Raw genomic sequence first — 24,714 nt, 5'->3', positions numbered from 1 at the left:
GCTGGGATTACAGGCATAAGCCACCACGCCCGGCCCACTGTACTCAAAGCTTCTGTGTCTTACTCCTGAAGTAAGGGTACAGCAAAATAAACAGGGGAACAACATCCTTGAGTAACAACATTGGAGGAGGCAACAAGTCAGCAGCAGACATTGTAAATAAGAGTCCATCTAACCTAAGTAAAAGGGTCTTTTCTTTTTGAGATAGGGTTTTGCTCTGTGATCCAGGCTGGAATGCAGTGGCAGGATCATAGCTCACTGCATCCTTGACCCCCTGGTTCCAAGCAATCCTCCCACCTCAGCCTCCCAGGCAGCTGGAACCACAGGCATGCGCCACCATGCTGGGCTAATTTTTTTATTTTTGTAGAGATGGGGTCTCCCTATGTTGCCCAGGCTAGGAGTCCTTTCTTGTTCTAACATGGCTCACTAGAATTCTGCACTGGTATTGAGAACCAAGGCCCAGGCAGGAACTGCATTACTTAACCATACTTTGTTCTCTGGGACTATATTTCCTTCAGGCGTGCTACAAATTGCAGCAATAGAGCATTTTAACTGTCTTGTTGAAGGTAGATTAGGATCTTTGCATCTCATATTCTAACCTCATATTTATCAAAAATATAGGTACCTTATTTTGACATGACATGTAGGTAAAAACAGGCAATGAAATACTGTGCAACCATTAAAAATGATACGTAAAATATTTAATGACGAGGAAAATGATACACTGCAAGATGAAACTGATTATTAAACTATAAATAACGATGATTACATTTTTTAAAACTTTATAATTCTATATACATAAAAATAGGGAAAAGATATAAAGCAGAATAACTCTGCCATTAAAATTATGTTTACAGAAAAAATAAGAACACAAGAGAACAACTTGTAATGTTTAATGAAAAATGGTAGAAATATGGGATCTAATTAAACTAAAGAGCTTCTGCACAGCAAAAGAAACTACCATCAGAGTGAACAGGCAACCTACAAAATGGGAGAAAATTTTTGCAATCTACTCATCTGACAAAGGGCTATAATCCAGAATCTACAATGAACTCAAACAAATATACAAGAAAAAAATAAAGAACCCCATCAAAAAGTGGGCAAAGGATATGAACAGACACTTCTAAAAAGAAGACATTTATGCAGCCAAAAGACACATGAAAAAATGCTCATCATCACTGACCATCAGAGAAATGCAAATCAAAACAACAATGAGATACCATCCCACACCAGTTAGAATGGCAATCATTAAAAAGTTAGGAAGCAACAGGTGCTGGAGAGGATGTGGAGAAATAGGAACACTTTTACACTGTTGGTGGGACTGTAAACTAGTTCAACCATTGTGGAAGACAGTGTGGAGATTCCTCGGGGATCTAGAACTAGAAATGCCATTTGACCCAGCAATCCCGTTACTGGGTATATACCCAAAGGATTATAAATCATGCTGCTATAAAGACACATGCACACGTATGTTTATTGCGGCACTATTCACAATAGCAAAGACTTGGAACCAACCCAAATGTCCAACAATGATAGACTGGATTAAGAAAATGTGGCACATATACACCATGGAATACCATGCAGCCATAAAAAATGATGAGTTCATGTCCTTTGTAGGGACACGGATGAAGCTGGAAACCATCATTCTCAGCAAACTATCGCAAGGACAAAAAACCAAACACCACATGTTCTCACTCATAGGTGGGAATTGAACAATGAGAACACATGGACACAGGAAGGGGAACATCACACACCGGGGCCTGTTGTCGGGTGGGGAGAGGGGAGAGGGATAGCATTTGGAGATATACCTAATGCTAAATGACGAGTTACTGGGTGCAGCACACCAACATGGCACATGTTTACATATGTAACTAACCTGCACATTGTGCACATGTACCCTAAAACTTAAAGTATAATAAAAAAAGATTAAAAAAAGAAAAATGGTAGAAATAATATTATATGATTTGTGACAGAACAAAATGTGATTTTGACTTTGTTGAATTTGGACAGAGAAGAAACTGGAAGGGAGACATGAGAAATTGGCAGTGGTTTTCCCTTAGTGCTGGAATTATGAGTGAGTTTGGTGAGCTATTTTTCTTTATACTCTTCTGTTCTCTTTAAATGTGCATGTAATTTATTTATGATAATGTAAATACTTCTTAAATGTCTGTAACTCTTCAAAAGTGATGCTTCAGGATAAATGAGCTGCTAAGCATTTTAAGAATTTACGTAACTCTAATATACTGGAGGGAAGGGATGGATCTGAAAGGCTACCATCAGTAAGAGGAATAAAACTTGCTCTGTGTCCTCCAGAAGTCTGGACAGTGATCAGCAGGTAATAGACACAGAGGAACTGATTTCAACTTTTGAAAAAGAGTTTTCCACTAATTAACGCTGTCCCACAGCAGAATAGGTTCCCTGAAGATGTTGAGTGCTGAAAGTGATCAAGCAGAGGCTAGAGGGCTTCTTGCCTGGGAGCAGGGGAGGGTTGGGGGAGAAGGACAAGACGACAGTGGGGTAGGTGACCTCTAGCATCGTCACTGCTAATATTCTATCTGTGCATTCATTTGCTCATTCACACAGCTTCCAAGATGGCCCCCAATGATCCTTGCCAGTGGAGTATTCATGCCCTTGTGCAATTCCCTCCCAGACTGAACAAGCTGATCAAAATAATCAACAGGATACTCGTGGAAAAGATGGTGTATGACTTCAATCATAAAGATTTGGTAGCTTCTGCCTTGCTCTCTCTTGAGTTGCTCACTCTGGAGTAAGCCAACTGTTGTGTCATGAGGACACTCAAGCAGCCTGTGGAGAGGCCTGAGAGGAGAGGAACTGAGGACTGCCAATACCTGACAGAAACGTGCCAGGTATGTGAGTGATTCACCTTGGAAATAGACCTCCAGCCCATACAAGCCTTCAAACGACCACATCCCCTGACATCTCGTCTGTAACTTCAGAGAGACCCTAGCAGAATGATCCAGGTAAGCCGTGCCTGAATTCCTGACCCATAAAGACTGTGTGGGATTAAGTCACTAAAATTGGGGGTAATTTTTTACATGTTAGATAACAATGCGATACATTTTTACCTGAAATGTAAACAGGTAAAATCTGTTATGATTTGTTCCATAACAGAGTTAATATTCTGTGATTCAGTCATTTCAGCTGAACTATTGACAAGTTTTCTTTAATAAGGCAAAATCCCCAACTGTGATAGATGCATAACGGTAGCCACTCCACTTAAGTAGTACAGTTTAACCCGCCACCATTCGATGTCTTAACATGTTCCAAGAAGAACAATGTCATCTTGGTGTTAAGGTGATGCATCTTGTTTTTTTCTGATAGAAAAAGAATAATGTGCTTTTTATTCTCCTAGAGATTTGGTGTCCGTGAATAGTTGTAGCTCTGTGACATTTACCATACATTTCTCAGCTTCCACCCATCAATTTGCTGAGAAAAAAAGGTATGCTACAAAATCGCAATAGAGCATTTTAAAAAGGTAATTTTCAGCATTTTGGCACCTAAAAGGGAAACTTTCATCTGCTTACACAGGCCAAAAGCAAAGACAAAGATTGCATGTTGTTCTTACTGATGACTTAAATCATCTCTTTGATGATAAAAATATTTTTAAGCCGTGAAAGTTATGAGATATTCTGGGTAAGTCTGATTATCAAAGAATACCACAAATAGCTTTGGAGATCGTGTATTGTTTGTCACTGAGTCAAAGAGATCTGTGGGATTGTGAGGATTCTTGGGTGGAGGGGTGACTAATCCTGCACATCCCTTTGTGAAGACTCCAGTAAGTACTCGCACAACGTACATGTGCTTTCTCCCATTGCTGTCTGGCTTGGAGTAGGTGTCCTTGGCAGAATAACTGGCATCCACAGCAAAATAGGTTCCTTTTCCATAGGATACAGCTGTAAAGAGAAAGACAAAAACCTTCCTAAGAATATAAAATTACACAATGTGTAGAACCATGCCCAGTCTGACAAAATTGTTTTCTAAATGCAGTTTTAGCCAGGTGTGTTGGCTCATGCCTGTAATCCCAACACTTTGGGAGGCTGAGGCAAGAGGATTGCTTAAGGCCAGGAGTTCGAGACCAGCCTGGCTAGCATTATGAGACCCCCTTCTCTACAAAAATAAAACAAAATTATTAGCCAGGCATAGTGGTGCATGCCTGTAATCCCAGCTACTCAGGGAACTGAGGTGGGGGCATCATTTGAGCTCAAGAGATCAAGGCTGCAGTGAGCCATGATCTTGCCACTGCACTCCAGTTTTGGTGACAGAATGAGACCGTCTAAAAAAAAAAAGCCCATTAAAAAAAAAACTGCACGTTAAAGTTACTTTTCATCATTTCTAAAATTTGCTCCATCTTCCCTCAGAAGGTTGCCAGTCTCCTTTACAGTGAAACATGGTGAGCTCTATTCTGACAGTGATAATACAGCTGCCAACCATGGTTCCACACTGCTTGGGTATGAAAAGTCTGAGACTATTGTTTGCCTTATTCTGATCAGCCAAATTACTCACTTCCTTACCATTCTTCCCAGCACAACTTCGATTAAAGCCGTGCTGATTGACATATGGCACTGAGTCTGCATCTGTCCCATGGAAGAGGAGTCTCTCATTATTCTTATGGTCATTCTTGATATCCATTTGCCTTTTCTTTACCTGGTAGCTCTGCCAGAGAAATGCATTCTGTATCCTCTCAATCTGCAGGTAACAAAAGACAAAATATTTCAGAAAGGACCTTGGGGCTCAGTATATTGTACTTGTTGTGGATTTAAAATAAGCAATATGAAAAAGAAGGAAGAGGAAGAGGAAGAGAATTTGGTGAAGGAAAAGGAGAAGAAAATACAAATAGACAGCAAATTCAGAGAGTAGGCAGCTTTCTGCCTTTAGAGAAAGATGGGCCAAAAGTATCTATTAGTGTCTATGCTTTGTAATAGTGCTTGTTGGTATATATTTTAAATAACATAATTTGCGGTTTATATCTAAATGATTACCAACATATATTCCCTGGAATTCCTGGAGATTCACTGACATTCAAACACCTACTCAAAAATTTGTAGTCATTCAATAGCCATGTCCTTAACTCCTCATCTTCCAACTCATTCCATGTGGCTTCTCCTCATAACAATTCTTTCTGTTATTGCTCCAATTATGGTCACAGATCACCTCATAATTGCCTAACCTTATGACTATTTTTTTCTAGACCTCTGAATAGCATTTCAAACCATGAGCCATCCCCTCCTTAAAACTCTGCTCTTCTTTCACTTCTTTTCAAAATATCACTCTCTACTGGTTCTCCTTCCTCCTAGGAAATGGAGTTAACATCCATTCAGTCATCACCTACTGAACATCTCTATGAATCAAGTTTGTGTTGGGTCTCTGTCTTCATGAAACATTCAGTCTAATGGCATGGGGGTGGTGGGCAAGACAAGAAAACTAATCACTACTGCACAGAGTGATAAGGGATGGTCAGGAGAACACACAAGGAGCTATGAAAGTATAGGAAAGGGCTCCAGATAACCTGTGTCTGGGGAAGGAGGAGGAAATCTGAGAGGATGATGTTCTAGAAACAGAGGAAGAAGAGAGGTTCAAGAAGAATGGAGTGAGTACCTGGGCAGCTGTTGAGGAGAATCCAAGCCATAAAAGCAGGTGGGAAAGTTGTTCTGCTGAAAGTAGTGGAGGCCTCCGGGAGAGTAACGAAGGTTTGCAATGGGGAATGTGTGAGGGGGTTGACTGGAGGAAGCAATGAAGGATTCCAAGCAGCCTGGAGGGTCCAGCTGAGGCTGCGGACCATGAATTAGTAAAGATTTTATCTAAGAGCAGCAGCAGAGAAGGTAGGTTATGGGACTAATCCAAAGTTGGGGATTTTCAAAAGAAGTATGAGCCAAGAAAGTGGCAGATATTGTGTAAACACATTTGAAATGAGGTTCTTGCACTTCTTGTACAGTCATCCCTCAATATCCATGGAGGATTGGTTCCAGGACCTCCGCAGATATCAAAATCTGAGGATGCTCAAGTCCCTGATTTAAAATGACATAGGACTGTATTTGTATTAATATATAATCTACACAATCCTCCCATATACTTTCAATCATCTGTAGATTTCTTGTATTACTTCATACAATGTATTAACAAATACTATGTAAATAGTTGTTATATTGTTTAGGGAATAATGACAAGAAGAAAAAGTCTGAAAAAAAAAGAAAAGGTCTGTACACATTAAGTACACTCAACCATCATAGGCCTCACCACACTCTCCATCCGAGGCTGGTTGAAATCATGGATGCAGAACCCATCGATTCAGAGGCCCAGGACTGTACTTCCAACAGCTTTTAACACCACGAGGTATCTCCTCCTTTAAATTCTGTCCTTCCTGCAGGATGTCTCTATCTCCTGGCTCCCCTTTCTCAGGAATTAAGCTCATTCGTTCAATCAAGTTTACTCAACACATATTGTGTCCTACTGTGTGCTAGACAGCTTCCTAGGCACTGAGAATGAAGAAATGAACAAGATGCGACTCCTACCTTAAGCAGCTCAAGCTCACTGTCTAGTTGGGGAACCAGGTATGTGAAAAGTTATCAAAGTACCTTATAAGTGCTGTAATGTAAGTACATAGTTACAAAGTACCACTTTATAAGTGCTCCAAGAGGTAAGTACACAGTTCTATGGAAGCGGTAACAAGATTTTAAATTACTAGGATGCTACACCCTGTTCTGATACACATGGTATGATAATGACCTCGTGATAAACCCCTATAGTTTACTAATATTTTTATGCAGCATAGTGGGCATTGTGGTAATCTTCTAAACATGCATTCTACCCCATCAGCAACCTCTGGTTTGAGTGGGATTGGCCCTACTTATAGTTCTAGGATGGAGTCTAATTGAGTTAAACTGATCAGGATTTCAATATGGATCACACATTGATGGGATCTGATAGCTCAGGCCCAAGCCAACCAGAACAAGGTATTCCCTAGACACGGAGATGGTTGCAGTAGTTGGGATTCTCGTCCAGTAACTGCGGGACAGGACACAGTTGTCTTCTATGGGTTGTGAATGAGAAAACAGAGACCTCCTAATTGCTGCCAGCAGCCATCCAACAACCACAAGGAGAGTCCAGCCTTAAAACAAAGCTGACACAGGACAGCAAAGTTGGAGCAACTGGATCCAGGACACCATCAAGCCGCTGGATCAGAGTTCTCCAAAGCCCATCCTACTTTGGGAATTTCCATTAATTTCCGACACAGTTCTCCTTGTTTAATCAGTTTGAGTGAGTTGGTTTGTGACTTGCAACTGAAAGTATCCTAACAAACACATGTGACTTGGAATCTCCTTCATTACTGCTAATGAATAAACTATGAGATTTGAAGTCTATGGAGCTTGAGTAAGTCTAATTCCAGTTAAAATAAACATAGTAAGGTACAAAGGAAGGAAGGGTGTTATTTAAAAAGAGATAGCTTTTATGTTAGTTCATCAACATTTTTGAACAGTAAATTTTAACACAGTATTACCTTCTCTATTGCGTAGGAAGAACAAGTTTGGGTGAACTTGTCCTTTATGGTATTATATTCTGATTGTCCTGGCTCTAGCTGGACCATGCAAAACAGCTGATGATTCATGTCAGTCCAGTGTTCAGGAAGATTACCTGGAAAGTCAGCATTTGGTCAAAACACAACATTCATTTCCAAAGACCTCTGAAAATCAGGGCACCTCCTCTGCACTTGTCTCTCGTCATCCAAACCTGGTCTTTAAAGTAGAAGTTACACATTTCAGAATTGCTTCTTCTATTATCCTCAGTTGAGTAAATCCAGATGAAGTGAATGGTCTGACACAAATATGACACAATATATTCATTAATGCTCTAGATAAAATATTTAGATAAATTTAGATCCACTGTAGCTTGAAATTATAATTTTCCCAGAGAGTTCTATGGAATTAATTTTGTAAGAAACTAATATGTAAACATTAATGCTAATTTATAGATGCTTTTGCTTTTATCAGTAATATTTAATGTAGTTCTCTTCTATTTTTTGAAAATGAGTACCTTGCTAAAGATATTTAAAGCACATTGTTCTGTACCCCATCTTATACACCAAGTAGAGAAAGCACCATGTAAAGAAAATAGCAGATGTGCTGAGAGAATGCTTTCCCATAAGGTGACCATGCCCGGGTTTCCTTTGTTTTCAGTGGCTTCCTGGAACTTCTAAAACACCAAGGCTAGACATCAACTTGCTAAGATAGCAGGACTAGTGTGAATACGGACACCCTGCATTACAGATACACCACCACAGGTAAAAACCAAAGGATTTCTTCCTTACAAACAAAGCCACAATTTGCTCATTTTTAGTGAAAGATATACCTGGCCTGAGAGAGGGATCCAGGGCACTGTCTTCCTGTTGAGCAAGTCCATCCAGGGTAAGTTCTCGTGACACAGGGAGGCATCTAACCCTAATCAGTAAGCTCTTTTCAAACTCCATTTTAAAAGTCATTCTGGCAGTTTCCCACCAATAAGGTGCGTGATTTCTGAAAGCTACATTCCTTCCTTTCCCCACTGTCCATCTCCTTCAGGATCTTTCTGCCTAATCATTTCTAGTCCAAGGCCTTATAATCCTTTTGGATCTGCTGCTTCCTTTCCCCTGAATACAGCAGGCAAGCCTGGGAAGTAAGGAGGTGAAGGTTTTTTGGGGGCCTTCTATTCCTTTCATGCCCTGAGGCTGGAAAGCAGGAAGCTATCAGGACTTGGAATCAGAAGACCACATCAGCCTCAACCTGTGACCAGCCATATGACATTGAACACATATAACACCACTTCTGGGTGAGTTTTTATTTTCTCATCTGTGTAATGGGAATTATAAGATAGATCCCATGAGCTCTATCTACCACCTCATGGGATTGTTGCAAAGTTAAAATATAGTAAGGAGTCTGAAAGCGCTTTAGGAAATGCCAAGTCATTTGTAAACACAGGGTTATTATTCTTAAAAACCAATCAAGCTTCACATTTTTTACATCCCAGAGGTATTTGTATATTATTATTAATTATTATTTTGAGACAGAGTCTCACTCTGTTACCCAGTCTTGAGTGCGGTGACACAATCATGGATCACTGCAGCCTTGACCTCCCGGGCTCAGGCAATCCTCCCACCTCAGCCTTTCCAGTAGCTGCAACTACAGGCACATGCCACTATGCCTCGGTATTTTTTTTTTGTAGAGATGAGGTTCTGCCATGTTGCCCAGGCTGGTCTCAAACTCCTGGGCTGAAGCAATCCTCCTGCCTTGGCCTTCTGAAGTGCTGGGATTACAGGCATGAGCCACAGCGCCCAGCTGGTATTTGTATATTAATAGAGAATAAAGCATAAAGCCAAAGGTATTTTCTTGAGGGGAAAGACATTTAAATCACACCCTTAAGCCACACCAAACCATGCTATCTACTCCATCTTCTATGTACAAAAGGTGACTTTGGCTAGACAATTTAGAGGAGAGAAAACAGAGTCCCAGGAATACTCACCCAGCATCACATGGAAGGTCATTATCAAAGTGAGGAGCACTGTTGACTTGCAGCCCACGGCTTCACAGAAAATAGCATGATAACTACCCTTTTAAAAGTGTTTCCATGTGCTAGGCATTTTCCTGAGCCCTCTTCCCATACAGCTCTTTGAAAAGATTAGTGTTTTTTAAGACAGGGGTCCCCAAATCCCAGGCCACAGACTAGCACTGGTCTACAACCTGTTAGGAAGCAGACTGCCCAGCAGGAGGTGAGCGGCAGGCAAGAGAACAAAGCTTTATTTGTATTTATAGCTGCTCCCTATCATTCACATTACCACCTGAGCTCTGTGTTCTGTCAGATCAGTGGCAGCATTAGATTCTCATAGGAGCTCAAACCCTATTGTGAACTGTGCATGCAAGGGATCTAGGTTGTGCGCTCCTAATGAGAATCTAATGCCTGATGATCTGACACTGTCTCCCATCACCCCCAGATGGGACTGTCTAGTTGCAGGAAAACAAGCTCAGGGCTCCCACTGATTCTACATTGTGGTAAGTTGTATAATTATTTCATAATATATTACAATGTAATAATAATAATAACAAAGTGGACAATAAATGTAATGCACTCGGACCACCCTGAAACCACCCCCTTCATAACCCAGTCCGTGGAAAATTTGTCTTATATGAAACTGGTCCCTGGGCCCAAAAAGTTTGGGGACCACTGTTTTAAAAGATAAGCTCTACTTTCAAATTCCTGGTGGTTCAGGATAAATGCCCTCACCTGTGGGGGTGGGATTAAAAACCAAGATCCCAGCTGAGCACGTAGGCTCATGCCTATAATCCCAGCACTTTGGGAGGCCGGCGGGTGGATCACTTGAGGTCAGTAATTTGAGACCAGTCTGGCCAACATGTTGAAACCCCATCTCTACTAAAATGCCTGTAATCTCAGCTACTCAGGAGGCTGAGGCAAGAGAACTGTTTGAACCTGGGAGGCAGCGGTTGCACTAAGCCAAGATTGCACCATTGCACTCCAGCCTGGGCAACATGGTGAGATTCAGTCTCAAAAAAAACAAAAACAAAAACAAAAACAAAAACAAATAAACAAACAAGATCCCTGGTTCTGCCCCCAGTCTTCCTCTCCTCACTGTTTATTCTCACACTTAAGCCAATCACACTTAAGGACTTCAATCCCACCTACTCACGTGACTTCCCAAATCTATATTTCTAATATCTGATATATACTTGGTGCTCAATAAATAATCTCTGGACTCAATAAATAGCTTTAACATACATTTGAAAAGTAATTGTGTATCATCTGCACAAATGAAACTCAAAGCTATCCTCTTTAAGTTCTTTTTGGAAAAGGGCTATATGATAAATCCTTACTAAAATTCCAGTTTATCTGAGCCAACAAACTTCCTTTTATCTGATATTTCATCTGTATTATTCCTTTTCTCTAACAACAAAGATGACATAATGCAGTTGTATTGTGGTTTGTTTTTGCCTCGGGTGCCAGAAGTTCAGGTTGAAATCAGTCTTTTCACAGCACTGACAACCCTGCTGTCTCAGAGGGTCAGTTGTCTGCTCATTTTGGTCAGTTTTTTGTTTGCTTCTCTCTTCAACTACACTGTTTTGTTTTTTAAATTTGTAAGTCAGTTTAAAATCTCGATGAAAGCAAAGAGTGATGAACCAATTAAGCTTTATTTTTTACTTTACTGATAATGACTTTACTTTTACTTTACTGTTCTTAAATTTAAATAAAAATTTTCATCTACAAGGGCCAAAGGGAAAAAATGTTAGTTTATATATCCCTAGATACTATAGTAGGTACACACTATTTTTAACTGCCCAGTATCCTTTTCTCCTCTTCTGGTAAAAGCTTTCTGAATTTCCTCTGGGGAACAGCTATTCCCCATTGCTTCGGATGGTGACCCCCTCTAGCTGAAGTGTGCAGCATGTGACTCTGGCTTGGCCAGTGTAATTCCGGTTCCCTGCCTGCAATGATAACCTAAAATGGTCCAATCAGAAAGACTCTCAGCGCTTAAAAGAGCTCTGTTCCCTGGCATCATGTTCCTGATGATGACTGTATATCTCCACCGGATATACTCTTTCCTCTTGAAACTGAGTATGGAAGGATGTGGGCCTAAAGCTGCTAGCAGCCAGCTTTCACCATATGAAGCTTGAGGAAAAAGACAACATAGCTGAGAAGAGAATGAGAGATGAAGAAATTCAGGGTCTAGATGATATTATTATATGAGCACCTGGACCAAACTGTACCTGAACCCAGGAATGTGTGGGCTTTACAATAACATGAGTTATTGAATTCTGTTTTTTGCTTAAGCCAGTGTAAGATGGACTTTCTATTATTTGCCACTGCAAGAACCTTAACAGATCCAACTATTATATTCATGTTTTTATTGTGTGTGTCCTACATGTATTGTGTGTTGTAGCACACCGAGGAGAATACTTGTCAGGAAATAAATGTAGAGAGAACTGACATTTCTTCTGACAGCAGCAGACAATCATTCTCAGTTTAGGGAGGCTGTTGATGGCATATGTGCCTTATCACTAGCAAAACTCACAGTGCTTTAAGGGTGAGTGCTCCAAATGGCTGAAAATAGTGATTGCAAGAGGAGGCTGCAATCCTAGTTATTTTAATAGCAGTACAAATGCCACAAAATAGGGGAAAACGAAATCAGAGGAACAGGTTGGTACAAGTACTTAAAGTATAAACACACCTTACAGAGTAGCAGCTGGGGATCTGGGATCTGTCTGGCTGCTTGTGATGTAGTACACCCAGCTGACCCTAGCCACTCCCTTCTTACATCTGATTCTATTCCAGGCTAACATGTCTATAGGCGGATGATTAGCAGACCAATATTAATCAGCTAGTTCACAGCTCCAAGAGGAAATGAGGGTCAATACCAACCAATCAATAAATATTGGCTAGACTATTGGCTAGAATTTGCAAAGCCTCCTCCCCTCTTTCTGCTTCCTCACTTCCATTCTCTTCCTGTTTATTTACCATTCCTATTTCTCAGGCATGATTTTGCCTCTCAGGAAAATAATCAGTTGACAGGAGGTTGCATTCTCTAATTTTTATACTTTTCCCATGGATCATAAGAAGTTGTCTGAAAAGTCCTAAAACGAATAGAAAACTATAAACTCAGTGTACATTCACACTTAAACATGTTCTAAGTGATTATCAGAGCCAGCAGGGTGATTTTTAAAAAGTGAACATCTTACATGTAGTCATGGAGAATGTGGACTGAAAGTTCGGTGATGCAGAGAGGTCTCTTTTTTTCATGCTGTCGTAGAATACATTTAGCAGCTCAGGTTGAAAAATGACAACTTTAACTGTTTTTAATGATGGGGTGGAATGTTGCGATGAGAAGTCTGCAATAGCATCGATTATGTTATCAGCAACTGTGATTGGGTTTTTTCTGGCATTTCCTGAAAAAAAAATTTAATGACAAAGAAGTTTCCACCGATGTTGCTAATATGATGAAATATGGCAAATCCAGTTCTCAGTGCTGAGAAACAGGAAAGCCCCTCACAGCCAGGAACTGATCTGACACTCACAGCTAGTTGGTGTTCTTTAGCTGAATACAAACAATTTCATAGTACATCATCCATGTAACCACTCTGACCATGATGAATTAACACAAAAACAAGACTACTCCATAATTATGTCTTATCGCAGACAAAAACATAAACCCTGTCCAAATCACAGAGATGGCCAAATATCCCCCTATTTTGACTAATAAGAGTGCCAGCTGCTAGGCCAGGTGCGGTGGCTCACGCCTGTAATCCCAGCACTTTGAGAGGCTGAGGTGGGTGGATCACGAGGTCAGGAGATTGAAACCATCCTGGCTAACATGGTGAAACCCCGTCTCTACTAAAAATACAAAAAATTAGCCAGGCGTTGTGGCGGGCACCTGTAGTCCCAGCTACTCGGGAGGCTGAGGCAGGAGAATGGCGTGAACCTCAGAGGCGGAGCTTGCAGTGAGCCAAGATCGCGCCACTGCACTCCAGCCTGGGCGACAGAGCAAGACTCCGTCTCAAAAAAAAAAAAAAAAGAGTGACAGCTGCTGCATTACCAATCATACATTTAGCCAGAATGCATCCTCCTTCCTTCTAGATAAGATACCCAATCATAGAATTATGTCTGTTTCCTAAAAGTCTCTGATCCAGAGAAAAGCCCCACTTACTTGAGACTGCCACAGAATCACCTAAAACAAGCCCAAATCCATTAAGTCCTTTCTAACACTCTCCTACTGAGATGCTGCAGAGCTCCCCGTAGTGTGTGTTCCTGGTGATCTTTAGCTGATGGGCATTGGCAGTGCAGAAATAAGAACATGTGATCTGGATGCAGAAGAGATGAATTTATGTCCTGGCTCCACTACTTACTAGCTGTCTGATCTTGGGTAAGTCATTTGATCTCTCTTGAAGTTAGCTAGGGCTGCGGTACAAAAAGCCATGGACGGGTGGCTTAAGTAAGAGAAACTGATGTTCTCATAATCTTGGAGGCTAGAAGACTGAGGCCAAGGTATCAGCAAGGTTGACCTGTAGATGGCTGTCTTCTCTCTGTGTCTTCACATGTTCTTCCTTCCATACCTGGCAGTGTCCTAATGTCCTCTTCTTATAAGGACATTAGTCATATTGGTTTGGGGCCCACCTTAATGGCCTCATTTTAACTTAATTAGCTCTTTAAAGACCCTATCTCCAGGCTAGGTGCTCACGCCTGTAATCCCAGCACTTTGGGAGGCCAAGGCGTGCAGATCACTTCAGGTCAGGAGTTTGAGACTGGACTAGCCAATATGGTGAAATCCCGCCGCCACTAAAAATACAAAAATTAGCCAGGCATGGTGGCGGGCACCTGTAATCCCAGCTACTCGGGAAGCTAAGGTAGGAGAATCACTTGAACCAGGGAGGTGGAGGTTGCAGTGAGCCAAGATCGTGCCACTGAACTCCAGCCTGGGTGACAGAGTGAGACACTGTCTCAAAAAACAACAACAAAAAAACAAACAACAACAACAACAACAAACAAAATCCTATCTCTAAATCTGAGGTACCAGGGTTAGGACTTCAACATATGAATTTTGGAGAGACACACTCAACCTATAACACCTCTACACTTCAGTTTGCTCAGCTAGAAATTGGGGGTAATAATAGAAGGTAATAGGTAATAGGGATAAGAATATGGTAGGTAAGAATAGAGTAATTAAGAACATAATGGTAAAAAAAAATGTAATAGTAAAAAAAAAAAGTAATGGTAAAATTTGTGCAGGATTTGGGACCAGGCTGCATGGCTTTGAACCTAGCTCTGTTGCTAGGTTGAACTTACCCCTCAAGTTCCTCATCTACAAAATGGGGACACAGAGTATAGGATGGATCCAGGTTTTGAAATTTATATATCTCAGAAAAAGAATAAGTATACAATTATGTATAATGGTGAATATTTAGAATCAGAAAAGAAACCACAACAAAGTGTATCTTTTCAAATGCTGAAAATTAGATTCCTAAAGCAACTTTCCTTAGCTGTATCGCATACATGTTTACAGCCACCCCAGCATCACTCAGTGCAAGGGGAAGTATGAGACGTCAAAGTGGGGGAAACAGTGGTCTTAATTCATGATGGTTAAAATATCCTACTTTTGAAATTCTACTAAGTCATATAACCAGGTGAAGACATTATTAGGGCTCCTCTCAGGATCTTTTAAAAAGCCTGTGCAAGTGAAGTCTGATCACTTAAGCTTCATTATCTTCACAATAAACTTGTCTTTGCTGATAGTTTCCATGTCACAGGTATGAAGACCAACCCTCCCAGTTTCCCCAGAGCAGAGAGGCTGCCTGCAACATGGGACTTTCAGTGTTAAAACCAGGAAAGTCCTGGTCAAACTCGAAAGAATTGATCACCCTATATAAGGTTACTGTGAGGAATACATGAGCTTTGACATGTAAAACACCTAGAACATACAGTAAGGACTCAATAAATCTTAGCAATTATTAATATTACTACTACAACTAATGTAGCTATTCCAGCTACTTCACAGGAGTTTAGTGGTATTCAAAATAGACTGCGTCTAGTAAGCATTTATTTTTTCTTTCTTTCTTTTTTTTTTTTCCGAGATAGAGTCTCACTTTGTTGCCCATGCTGGAGTGCAGTGGTGCAATCTCAGCTCACTGCAACCTCTGCCTCCCGAATTCAAGCGATTCTCCCACCTCAGCCTCCTGAGTAGCTACAGGTGTCCACCACCACGCCTGGCTAATTTTTCTATTTTAGTAGAGACAGGGTTTCACCATGTTGGCCAGGCTGGTCTCGAACTCCTGACCTCAAGCAATCAAGTGATCCACCCGCCTCAGCCCCCCAAAGTGCTAGGATTACAGGCGTGAGCCCCCGCGCCAGGTCTGGGAAACATTTCGAAAATGTCCGTTGAAATCAATGGGGAAGAGAACATCCATGAGCATCTCTGAAGGCGTCATCAAAATCACCTGTTATTCATTCATCCATTCAACAAAATTTAATGGGCAATGATTCTTCACTCAACACGGGGCAGAGAAGACACAAAGATCTGGTCGTTCCCTTTTGAGGATCTCACAATGTATTCACAGTCGAAGAGGTGTGGCACAAGCATTTCATGGCCTCCCACTTCCTCCTCTGGGGCTTTGCACTTACTCTCCTCCAACACTTACGATTATTGGTTGGTTCTTTTGCTGACTTTTCTGCCCTTTCCCTGCCACAATCTACCTGTGGGCATTTCTCACTGTTCTGGTCTCAGCCCTCTTCTCTTTCTGTATGCAGTCCCTTGACAGGCTCATTCCACCTATCCAGTTGCAACCCTTCCCACTATGTGGCTGAACACACCTACACCTGTGACCTCTGCATTGGGTATCATTTTTGGTTACTATGTCTTGCATCTGTTCCAAAATCATGAACTCCTGAAGGGGCCAGAGCTTACTCCACTCTGTTTGCCCAGTGCCAAGTAGCAGAGTGCTTGCCCTGGGTGATGGGAACAAAACAATTTGGGTTTGTGAGAGCTGTAATTTGCCAGATGGTGTGGGAGAAGCTCCAGATCGGGAGAAATGCATGAATAAAAGAAACAAAAAGTGGTAACAAAATGCCTGCAGCACATTCCCCCTGGCTTCCCTATTGGCCTCATTACCACCGATAGCAAAAGGTTATAATAACAAAAGGTTATCTTGGTGTGTGGAAGCCAGGAAGAATGTACTGCAAACATTGGAGGGTGCCCTGGGGCTCATACGAGAGGGGCCTGGGATACCTGCAGGAGCATTCTGTTTTAATCTGGGAAGAGGAAGGAAGTCTACAGAGTTGAGCTAAAATGATGGTGGTGGCTCTAAGACCAGGAATTTAATTGCTGAAAAACTCTCTTAGATTAATGGTAATCTGTGGCTACATACTATTAATACTTCCCAAGTAAGAAGCCCTCACTTCCATGAGAGTGACAGGGGACATGGATGTGAATGAATCAGGAAGTGAGTGACCAGTAGCACTGTCAACTAAGAAGAGCAGATGACTGGATGATATCATAGAGATGAGGAAAGCGTTCCTAGAAACTGTGAGCAGGACAAACCTGAGTTTGTTGCTCATGGGGAGTGACTGCATCTTACTCATGATTTTCTCCCCAGTGCCTTGCACAGAGCCTAGGTAACGGCATTTCAATTCAATGAATGAATGCACAAATGAGGAGCCGGCTGGGAGACGCTGAAGTAAACCAGATGGGGGAGGTCTGAAGGGTTTGGAAACAAAAAGAAAGGCTGGAATTCAACAACTCTCTGGAAGAAGATTCAGCAGGACTTGCTGACTGTGGGGGTCTGGGGACACAACAAAGCAAGGATGGCAGGCCAGGGCAGCTGGGAGCGTCATGGCACCACCGAAGGAGGAAACGAGAAAGCCCGGGAGCTCAAGAGGAGTGTCTGTTTTCAAGGGAGGATCATGAGTTTGGATTCTGATGTAATGAAGTTTCTGATAATAGAAAACTCCCCCAGAGGAGATCCTGGAGAGAATGAGAAATGCTGATTTGGGAGTCAATGCAGAAATGTTACCAGACACGAGACTGAATGAATCCCCCAAGGAGAAAAAATGAAGAGTGAGAAAACTATGAAGTTAAGGACCAAACTTGGAAAGATACTTAGGGAACATAAAATAAAGAAGAAAGGGGTGGGCACAGTGGCCCATGCCTGTAATCCCAGCACTTAGGGAGGCTGAGGCAGGCGGATTGCTTGAGCCTAGGAGTTTGAGACCAGCGTGGGCAACATGGGGAAACTCTGTCTCTATAAAAAATACAAATATTCGCCAGGCATGGTGGTACACACCTGTGGTCCTAGCTATTTGGGAGGCTGAAGTGGGAGGATTGCATGAGCCTGGGAGGAGGAGGTTGCAGTGAGCTGAGATTACACCACTGCACTCCAGCCTGGGCAACAGAGTGAGACTCTGTCTTGAAAAAATAAAGAAAGAAGAAAGATGGAGGAAAGAGGCTTGGGCCCAGTAGCTGGTGGTGCCCTCTGGATCTAAAAGATGGCTCCCTCTCTGATTTACATCATTGTTCCCACTTTCAGATGGATTCAGCATTGATCTGCTTAAGAGTGAGACTAATTCTAAAGGAATTTGTATCACTCAAATTTTATTATAGAATGATAAGCTGCAAACCTGTTCCGATGGCTGGAAGAGAAACCGATGTGTACTTCCTCTGCTCACACTCTTCTAGAACACTGGTGACCGTTTTCCTGACATCTTTTCCCCCAGGAACATGAATTATTATTTTGCACTTTAAGCATCCACCTGATGTAATTATAAAATCTCTGTGAGGCTGTGCAGCTGAAAAAAAGGAAAGAAAAACAAACATGCAGCCCATTAATTACTGGAGGCAACACTTTGATTTTTGAGAAATGAAAATAGCTGACATCCGTGAAGGCTGTGAAGCCCAGTCTCACTCGAGCTTGTTGGTTTCATTCACTGGACTGTGACAACCACATTTTCTTTACAATCAGAATTCTCGAGCTCAACAAATACACTGTTGAGTATTTGGGGTGCTGTTCAAAAGTACTTTATCTGCATTAATCTGCTCAATCCTCAAAACAAGCCTATGAGGCAGGTACTGTTTTCCCCATTACACACATGAAACAGCCACAGAGAGAGGTAAGGTCAGTAGCCAAAGATTGCCTAGGACTCGAACCCAAGCAGCCAGTCTCCATAGCTCTTAACCCCCACTCTGCTGTCCCAGAAGAGCAATTTCTATGCACATTCAGCCACATTAATTTTGAAGGAGGTAAAAGCAACGTACTCTGTGGCACAGAGGTATGAAAGGATGAAAACTTCTCCTTGGCTCAGGACCCTAGAGCTCTTGAGCACATGGAAATTATGAGGGCCATTTTAAGGCACTGCTTCTTTGGTTCAGACTGCTCTGAGTAAGGCTGGGGCCAGCAAAAGGGAGGAGGAAGAGAGTGGATCCCTGCCCATCCCATCCTGCCCTCCTGAGGAGCACCTGTGCCCAGGCACTCCCTAGGGCCCCTCGGGTGTCCCTCCCACCCTCCCCTCCCAGGCAGCCTCCTCAGGCTTTTCCAGCTTGTCCAGCCCACCTTCATCCTCTGCTCCTGCCTCCCAGACACAGTGAGCTCTCCCAGTACTCAAACCCCTGCTAACGTCCTCATGTTAGTAATCAAATATTACCTTCCTTTGCTGTCACTCCAGAACTTTATTCACTCCAGAGAAATTTCTTAATCAGAGGACAGCTACTAAGATAGGAGTTTCAGGCATTGTAGCAGGTCAGTTGCGGGAATACATTGTCAAACATGGTGCTCTATGACTTCCTGAAAGCATACTCATAGCTGACTGTCTACCCTACTCTGCAAGGGATATTTTGAAGGACAAACAGTTTATAATCACTACCTTAGGTTCCCCACTCAAAGTCCACACTCATTCATAAAATGATTAGAAGTTGGCTATATGCAGTTGTGCTGGAAGAAGTAGAACAAGTTTGGGGAAAGTTTGTACAGCACTTCACAGTTTACAGAACTTTTCACATTAATTATTCCTTCTGATCCTCAAAACCACCTGTGGCACAGCTTTGCCACACTACTTATTAGTAGAACTTTCCTACTGATGAGAGAAGCAAAGCTCTTAGCAGTTAGATGACGTGCCTAGGATTGCTCAGTAAATGGCAGAGCCTGGATTATTAGGACCCAGGCCTGGGTTCTTTTTACTGCTCAGGAAGTAAGAGACAGATGAGATGGTGGGATGAAGAACCTCTCCCCCATAGCCTCCAAGTTCCACCACCTCTGCCTGCTCTTCCAGTGAACCAACCTTCTTGCAAAGTTTTGCTCGCTACTTACTCCACCTCCAGTCCTCCTGTACATCCTCTCACTGTAATCTCAGCCCTCTGATTTTCAAGTTTGTAGTCAAAAGTAACATGTGCCCATACCTAGTACAGCACATTCACTTTCCACAGCTTGTCCAGCACCTTCTAAAATAGCTTTTGACACACCTAAATAAGACATGTTAATGGTAAAAGGCATCAGTTAGAATTCAATAAGTGGTTATAGTTTTTGTACATTAGACTTCTGCTCAACTCACCCTTTTGTGCATAATCCATTGACCACCCCCACGCCCAACCAACTGCTCTTTCTATAGCAACCTCCACCCAGTGGCTGATGAACAGTCTGATCTCAGTACCATGGAAGTGCCCAGGAGCTGAAAGGTTGGCGCCTGCAACTTTACCTTCTCTATTTATACAGGACTGTTTTTGCAGTTATTTGAAATTTTTTACATTCTACCCTTATTATTTTGTAAAAACGAATGAAACTATAAAAATAAAAGTTCTGATACTAATGAGAAGCATGGATCTCAAAACTGTAATAAAATCAAGCACTTTACTAAGTTCTTTGATTCCCTGCCCTGCTCTGTTAAACAGCTGGTTTCACTCCAGTGAATCTTCCAGTCAAAGTCGTAGCTTCACCACTTTGGTCAAGTCTAATGACAGCTGGGTCGAGTCGTTAAAAATATGGACTTTGCATTTTGACAAATTGGGTTGAAGTTGACTCCAGTATTTACTAGCTAGTATGTGACTAATAAGTTCCTCATCTGTTACACAGAGGCTAATATGGCACTTCCCTCACAGGGTTATTTGTACATTAAAAGAGATAATGGATGAAAAATGCTTAGCACTGAACCTGGCATGCAGAAAGTATTGAATGAATGTTAGTTGTTATGAAGATATCTATATCTCTATATCCTTGATTATATATGTGTTATAAAATGTCTCTTTTTAAAAAAATCTCTTTTCAATTTGTTTGTTCTGGTCTCTGTCTTTGCTGTGAAGATTTTCCTCAAATGTCAAGAGATCTTCACCAGTCCATTCCTATTTAAGAGTGAGCTTAGAAGCTCTATGCAAGAAGGCTTGTTGACCAGCGGGCTTCAGTGTAAGGCGAGCAGGCAGCACCTCCTGTCTGCTGCTCTGGGATCCATGCAGGGACAGGGGCTGGGCACTCGATGTTTGGTACACAGATGTTCTCTTAAACAGTTTTCAGCCTAGCTCCTCATCTCACCTATGCCTGGTGCCCTAAGTCCAAAATCCCTCTGGTTCTGTTTCTCTAGAGAATAAACCTCCCATCTCTGGCCAGGGAAGAGCAAGGAAAGTTACTGCTGTATAGGATGGAGGATCCAATCAAGTAGTCTAACTGCTACTGATCTGGAATTTCATTCAACCTTGTTTTCATCTCTGTACTTGCCCCCTGCCTTCCCAGATACCAGCAGCCTCTAATTCCTGTGTCTCTGGGGCTACTCTTCTCGCCTGCAGGTACTAAATTTTCTCTACTCCATGGCAGTTACCACCCTTGGCTAGCAGCTCCCCATCGTCTAAAAATTTGTTATCTTTTGTTCATAGTTGTTTTCCTTCCAACGTTCTTTTTTCTTGTGTGTTTATATCCTTTTCATTCCTTTACAGTTGTATTAATGGAATTCCAAAAGGGGACAGGGATAAATGCATAGATTCAACCTAGCATGTTTCAAATAACCAAATGTTCTTTATGTCTACATTTTAAATGACTGAAAAATGGAATGACCAATGAATTAAATGGATATTCTACAGATTCACTTCTGCATGGTAAGTTCCATAATATTTTTCAACTTAGAAAATATTTAAATTCTATTTCTGTTTTATTTTACCCTTTTAATTTAAAAGTCAACATTTTATAATATACAAAAGTTTAAGAGGGCTGGGCACGGTGGCTCACACCTGTAATCCCAGCACTTTGGGAGGCCAAGACAGGCAGATCACCTGAGGTCAGGAGTTCCAGACCAGCTTGGCCAACATGGCAAAACCCCGTCTCTACTAAAAAATAAATAAATAAATAAATTAGATGGTGGCACATGCCTGTAGTCCCAGCTACTCAGGAGGCTAAGGCATGAGAATCACTTGAACCCGGGAGGCGGAGGTTGCAGTGAGCCAAGATTGCACCACTGCATTCCAGCCTGGGCGACAGAGTGAGACTCTGCCTCAAAAAACCCAAAAAGGTTAAGAGTGTATGTGTATAAGTTATAAATTAATAGACATATGAGGGGAGGGCATGCCCGAATGTGTTACTATAATGGGAGTCAAACATTTCAGGGAAAATAAAGAAAAACGGTTGCGTTTCATTTCTCGGTCAGTGTAATGTAGAGAAGAGCTACAGAAGGTGAGTTGTAAATGCCAAGTAGGTTACATAAAAAGGAAAATAAAAATAGAGGAACTTAGAGGTACTAAACTATACTTGTGGAAATTCAACAGTTGAGAGCTGACACTAAGTACAATGCGTCAGTTAAACTCCACCTTTATATCAGTTAACACCCCATCTAATCCTCTCCTGGGAAATAGGTGTTTGACAGGCAAAGAAACTGACACTCAGAGAGGTTAGGTGACTTGTCCACGGCTACACATTGCTAAGTGGCATAGCTGGGATTCAACCCACGTCTTCCTGAGTTCAGGGACCACATATTTTCTACAACACTCTCTGTCCACTCAGGGCAAATATTAGCCACAATTTCCCTTCCAGAAATTAGTCATACTAATAATTACAATATATTGCTTAAATAAAGTACCTGATTTCCGATTAAATGTCCTTGCTGTTGAGTTTACAATAACATCTACCTGTTCAGTGGCTATATCTCCAGTAGCAACCTGAAAAGTAATTGCACCGATTTTCATTTCATATGCTGTGAAACAAGGCTTAGAGACAGTCCCGACCACACCTGAAAAGAAAGAAAATAGGTAAAGAATGGGCTGGCTCAGCTTCTGGAGGAAGAGCACTCATCTTGGGGCCCTATTCTCTTCCCAGCTCAGCCCTCTTTCTTTTCCCCCAACATAAACCGAAATATTGCCACATCTCCTGGCCTCTTAAACAGCTTGGTTTTCTTTTTAAAGGAAATTAGAAAAAAACGCTTTGTGACAGTAAGCATATCTACATTTTCTGAGTTACATAGGATGAGGCAGAAATATCCGATTGTGCCAGTCTGTTTACTGGCAAGAGCTGCTGGGGTGTCAAGAGAGAGGAGTGAGAAAAAAAGGGAGTGTGAAAAGGGCACTGTCCTTTCTTGCAGACAACACTGCTAGGAGGGTCTTTTATTACCACAGGTGTAGCAATATAGAGGCTGCTCCAAAATCCCAGCACTTTGGGAGGCTGAGGTGGGAGGATCACTTAAGGTTAGGAGTTCGAGACCAGCCTGGTCAACGTGGTGAAACCGTGTGTCTACTAAAAATACAGAAAAATTAGCTGGGTGTGGTGGTGCACACCTGTCATCCCAGCTACTCGGGAGACTGAAGCAGGAGGACTGCTTGAACCCAGGAGGCGGGGTTTGTAGTGAGCCAAGATCACGCCACTGCACTCCATCCTGGGTGACAGAGCAAGACTCCATCTCAAAAAAACAAAAAAGACTGCTCAGAGGAAGTTAGCTTTAACCTGTTGGCATATTACTCTCCACTCCACACTCTGAGGCTTACAACTTAGCTGTGCCACTTCAGCTCATCCCTTAAACCCTTTAGATCTACCTTTCAACGTTTATACAGTGGCAACAGAACCACCTGCCACGGGGCCATTGTACACGTTAAATAATATACTATATATGAAAGCAATCAGTAAAGTATAGTGTACCAGGCACAGTTTAGTTATTATTTTATTACCATTTCTTAGAAACTCTGGTTTCATTACCATTAATTTGGTTCATGTTAATATGCGATTGCTTCTTTGTGTGCCCAGACAATGGGACATGCTCTAACACCTCCCCCATCACAGATTTGTTCTTCATGTGAATTAGCTTTGCCTACTTCTATTGGACTTCAACTACCACTGAAGAGTTGCTCAGCAAAAGGAAATATTTCCTTAGCAGAACGACTTTACCAGACCTTGGGTATCTCCTGCCATGGGAATCCTGGCCTTGTTGGGATTTATTCTTGACCAGTTAGTGAATTCATCTAAAAATGCCTGGAAATAGAAACAGTTACTGACTACAACAATATTGTGTAAAAATATTAATCCAGTTCTTTGGAGCATTGATCATCAGATATCAAAGAGTTGATAACAATAGTTCTCAAAATATTTCCTCTTCCCTCAGAGACTTCTTAAAGGATTGCGGTTCAACCTAGGAATTTTCTCCACAAATAGCAGTGCTGATTTGCTTTACTTTGTGAGTAAACTAACACTGTCCAGGCAAGTATGTCAGCAGGGGTGCTGACTGTGGCTCTGCAGGAAGTCACATGCCTTTTTTGTGACCACTATCGTTATCCCTCCTCTTTTGAAGCCCCATAATTCTAATCTCCTACATCCAATGTGCTGAGGGAAGTGTAGAGTATTTGTAGGTGAGCAGGGGGCAGGGCAACAACGTTCCTTGGCATCTTTGCCTGTTAGGTACATTCTGGGGTTGATTAACAACAAATACATACAGTATGCTTCATCTCTTATGTCCAGCCAAAGCCTCCTGAATGAAAACACGAAAATCCACGTTAGAAAACCTCAGACATTGAAGTTTTGTTTAGAAATGGAAAAAACAAAAAGGCATTTTGGTCGTGTGAGTGATAAAATTGAGCAATGGGCGACAGAGTAGAGTTATAAAGTTTCACTTGGGTTGTCTTCATCCATTTTCTTTCTTTTCAGGTATCTTTGGGACTGTTTCCACTTTTTCTTTTTCTCTTTCTTTCTTTCTTTTCTTTTTTTTTTTTTTTTTTTTTTTTTTTTTGCA

General features: G+C 41.7%; 1 protein-coding gene across 2 annotated transcripts in view; it reads right to left on the bottom strand.

Moving 5' to 3' along the window:
- Positions 1 to 683: 683 nt before the first annotated feature.
- PARP15 (poly(ADP-ribose) polymerase family member 15) overlaps positions 684 to 24,714 on the bottom strand; it is a 63,347-nt gene continuing 39,316 nt past the window's right edge. For both annotated transcript variants that reach the window (XM_004036178.5, XM_055383805.2), the window contains 8 exons: positions 23,882 to 23,960; positions 22,582 to 22,731; positions 19,928 to 19,990; positions 18,157 to 18,324; positions 12,732 to 12,938; positions 7,514 to 7,647; positions 4,530 to 4,704; positions 684 to 3,911 (listed from right to left, as the gene is read on the bottom strand). In XM_004036178.5, coding sequence (XP_004036226.3) covers positions 3,622 to 3,911; positions 4,530 to 4,704; positions 7,514 to 7,647; positions 12,732 to 12,938; positions 18,157 to 18,324; positions 19,928 to 19,990; positions 22,582 to 22,731; positions 23,882 to 23,960 — 1,266 coding nt within the window. In that variant the 3' untranslated portion in view covers positions 684 to 3,621. The remainder of the gene's footprint in view (positions 3,912 to 4,529; positions 4,705 to 7,513; positions 7,648 to 12,731; positions 12,939 to 18,156; positions 18,325 to 19,927; positions 19,991 to 22,581; positions 22,732 to 23,881; positions 23,961 to 24,714) is intronic.

The sequence above is a fragment of the Gorilla gorilla genome, chromosome 2 (genome assembly GCF_029281585.2).
Source record: "Gorilla gorilla gorilla isolate KB3781 chromosome 2, NHGRI_mGorGor1-v2.1_pri, whole genome shotgun sequence".
Taxonomy (NCBI): domain Eukaryota; kingdom Metazoa; phylum Chordata; class Mammalia; order Primates; family Hominidae; genus Gorilla; species Gorilla gorilla.
This window is presented reverse-complemented; position numbering and strand designations above follow the sequence as displayed.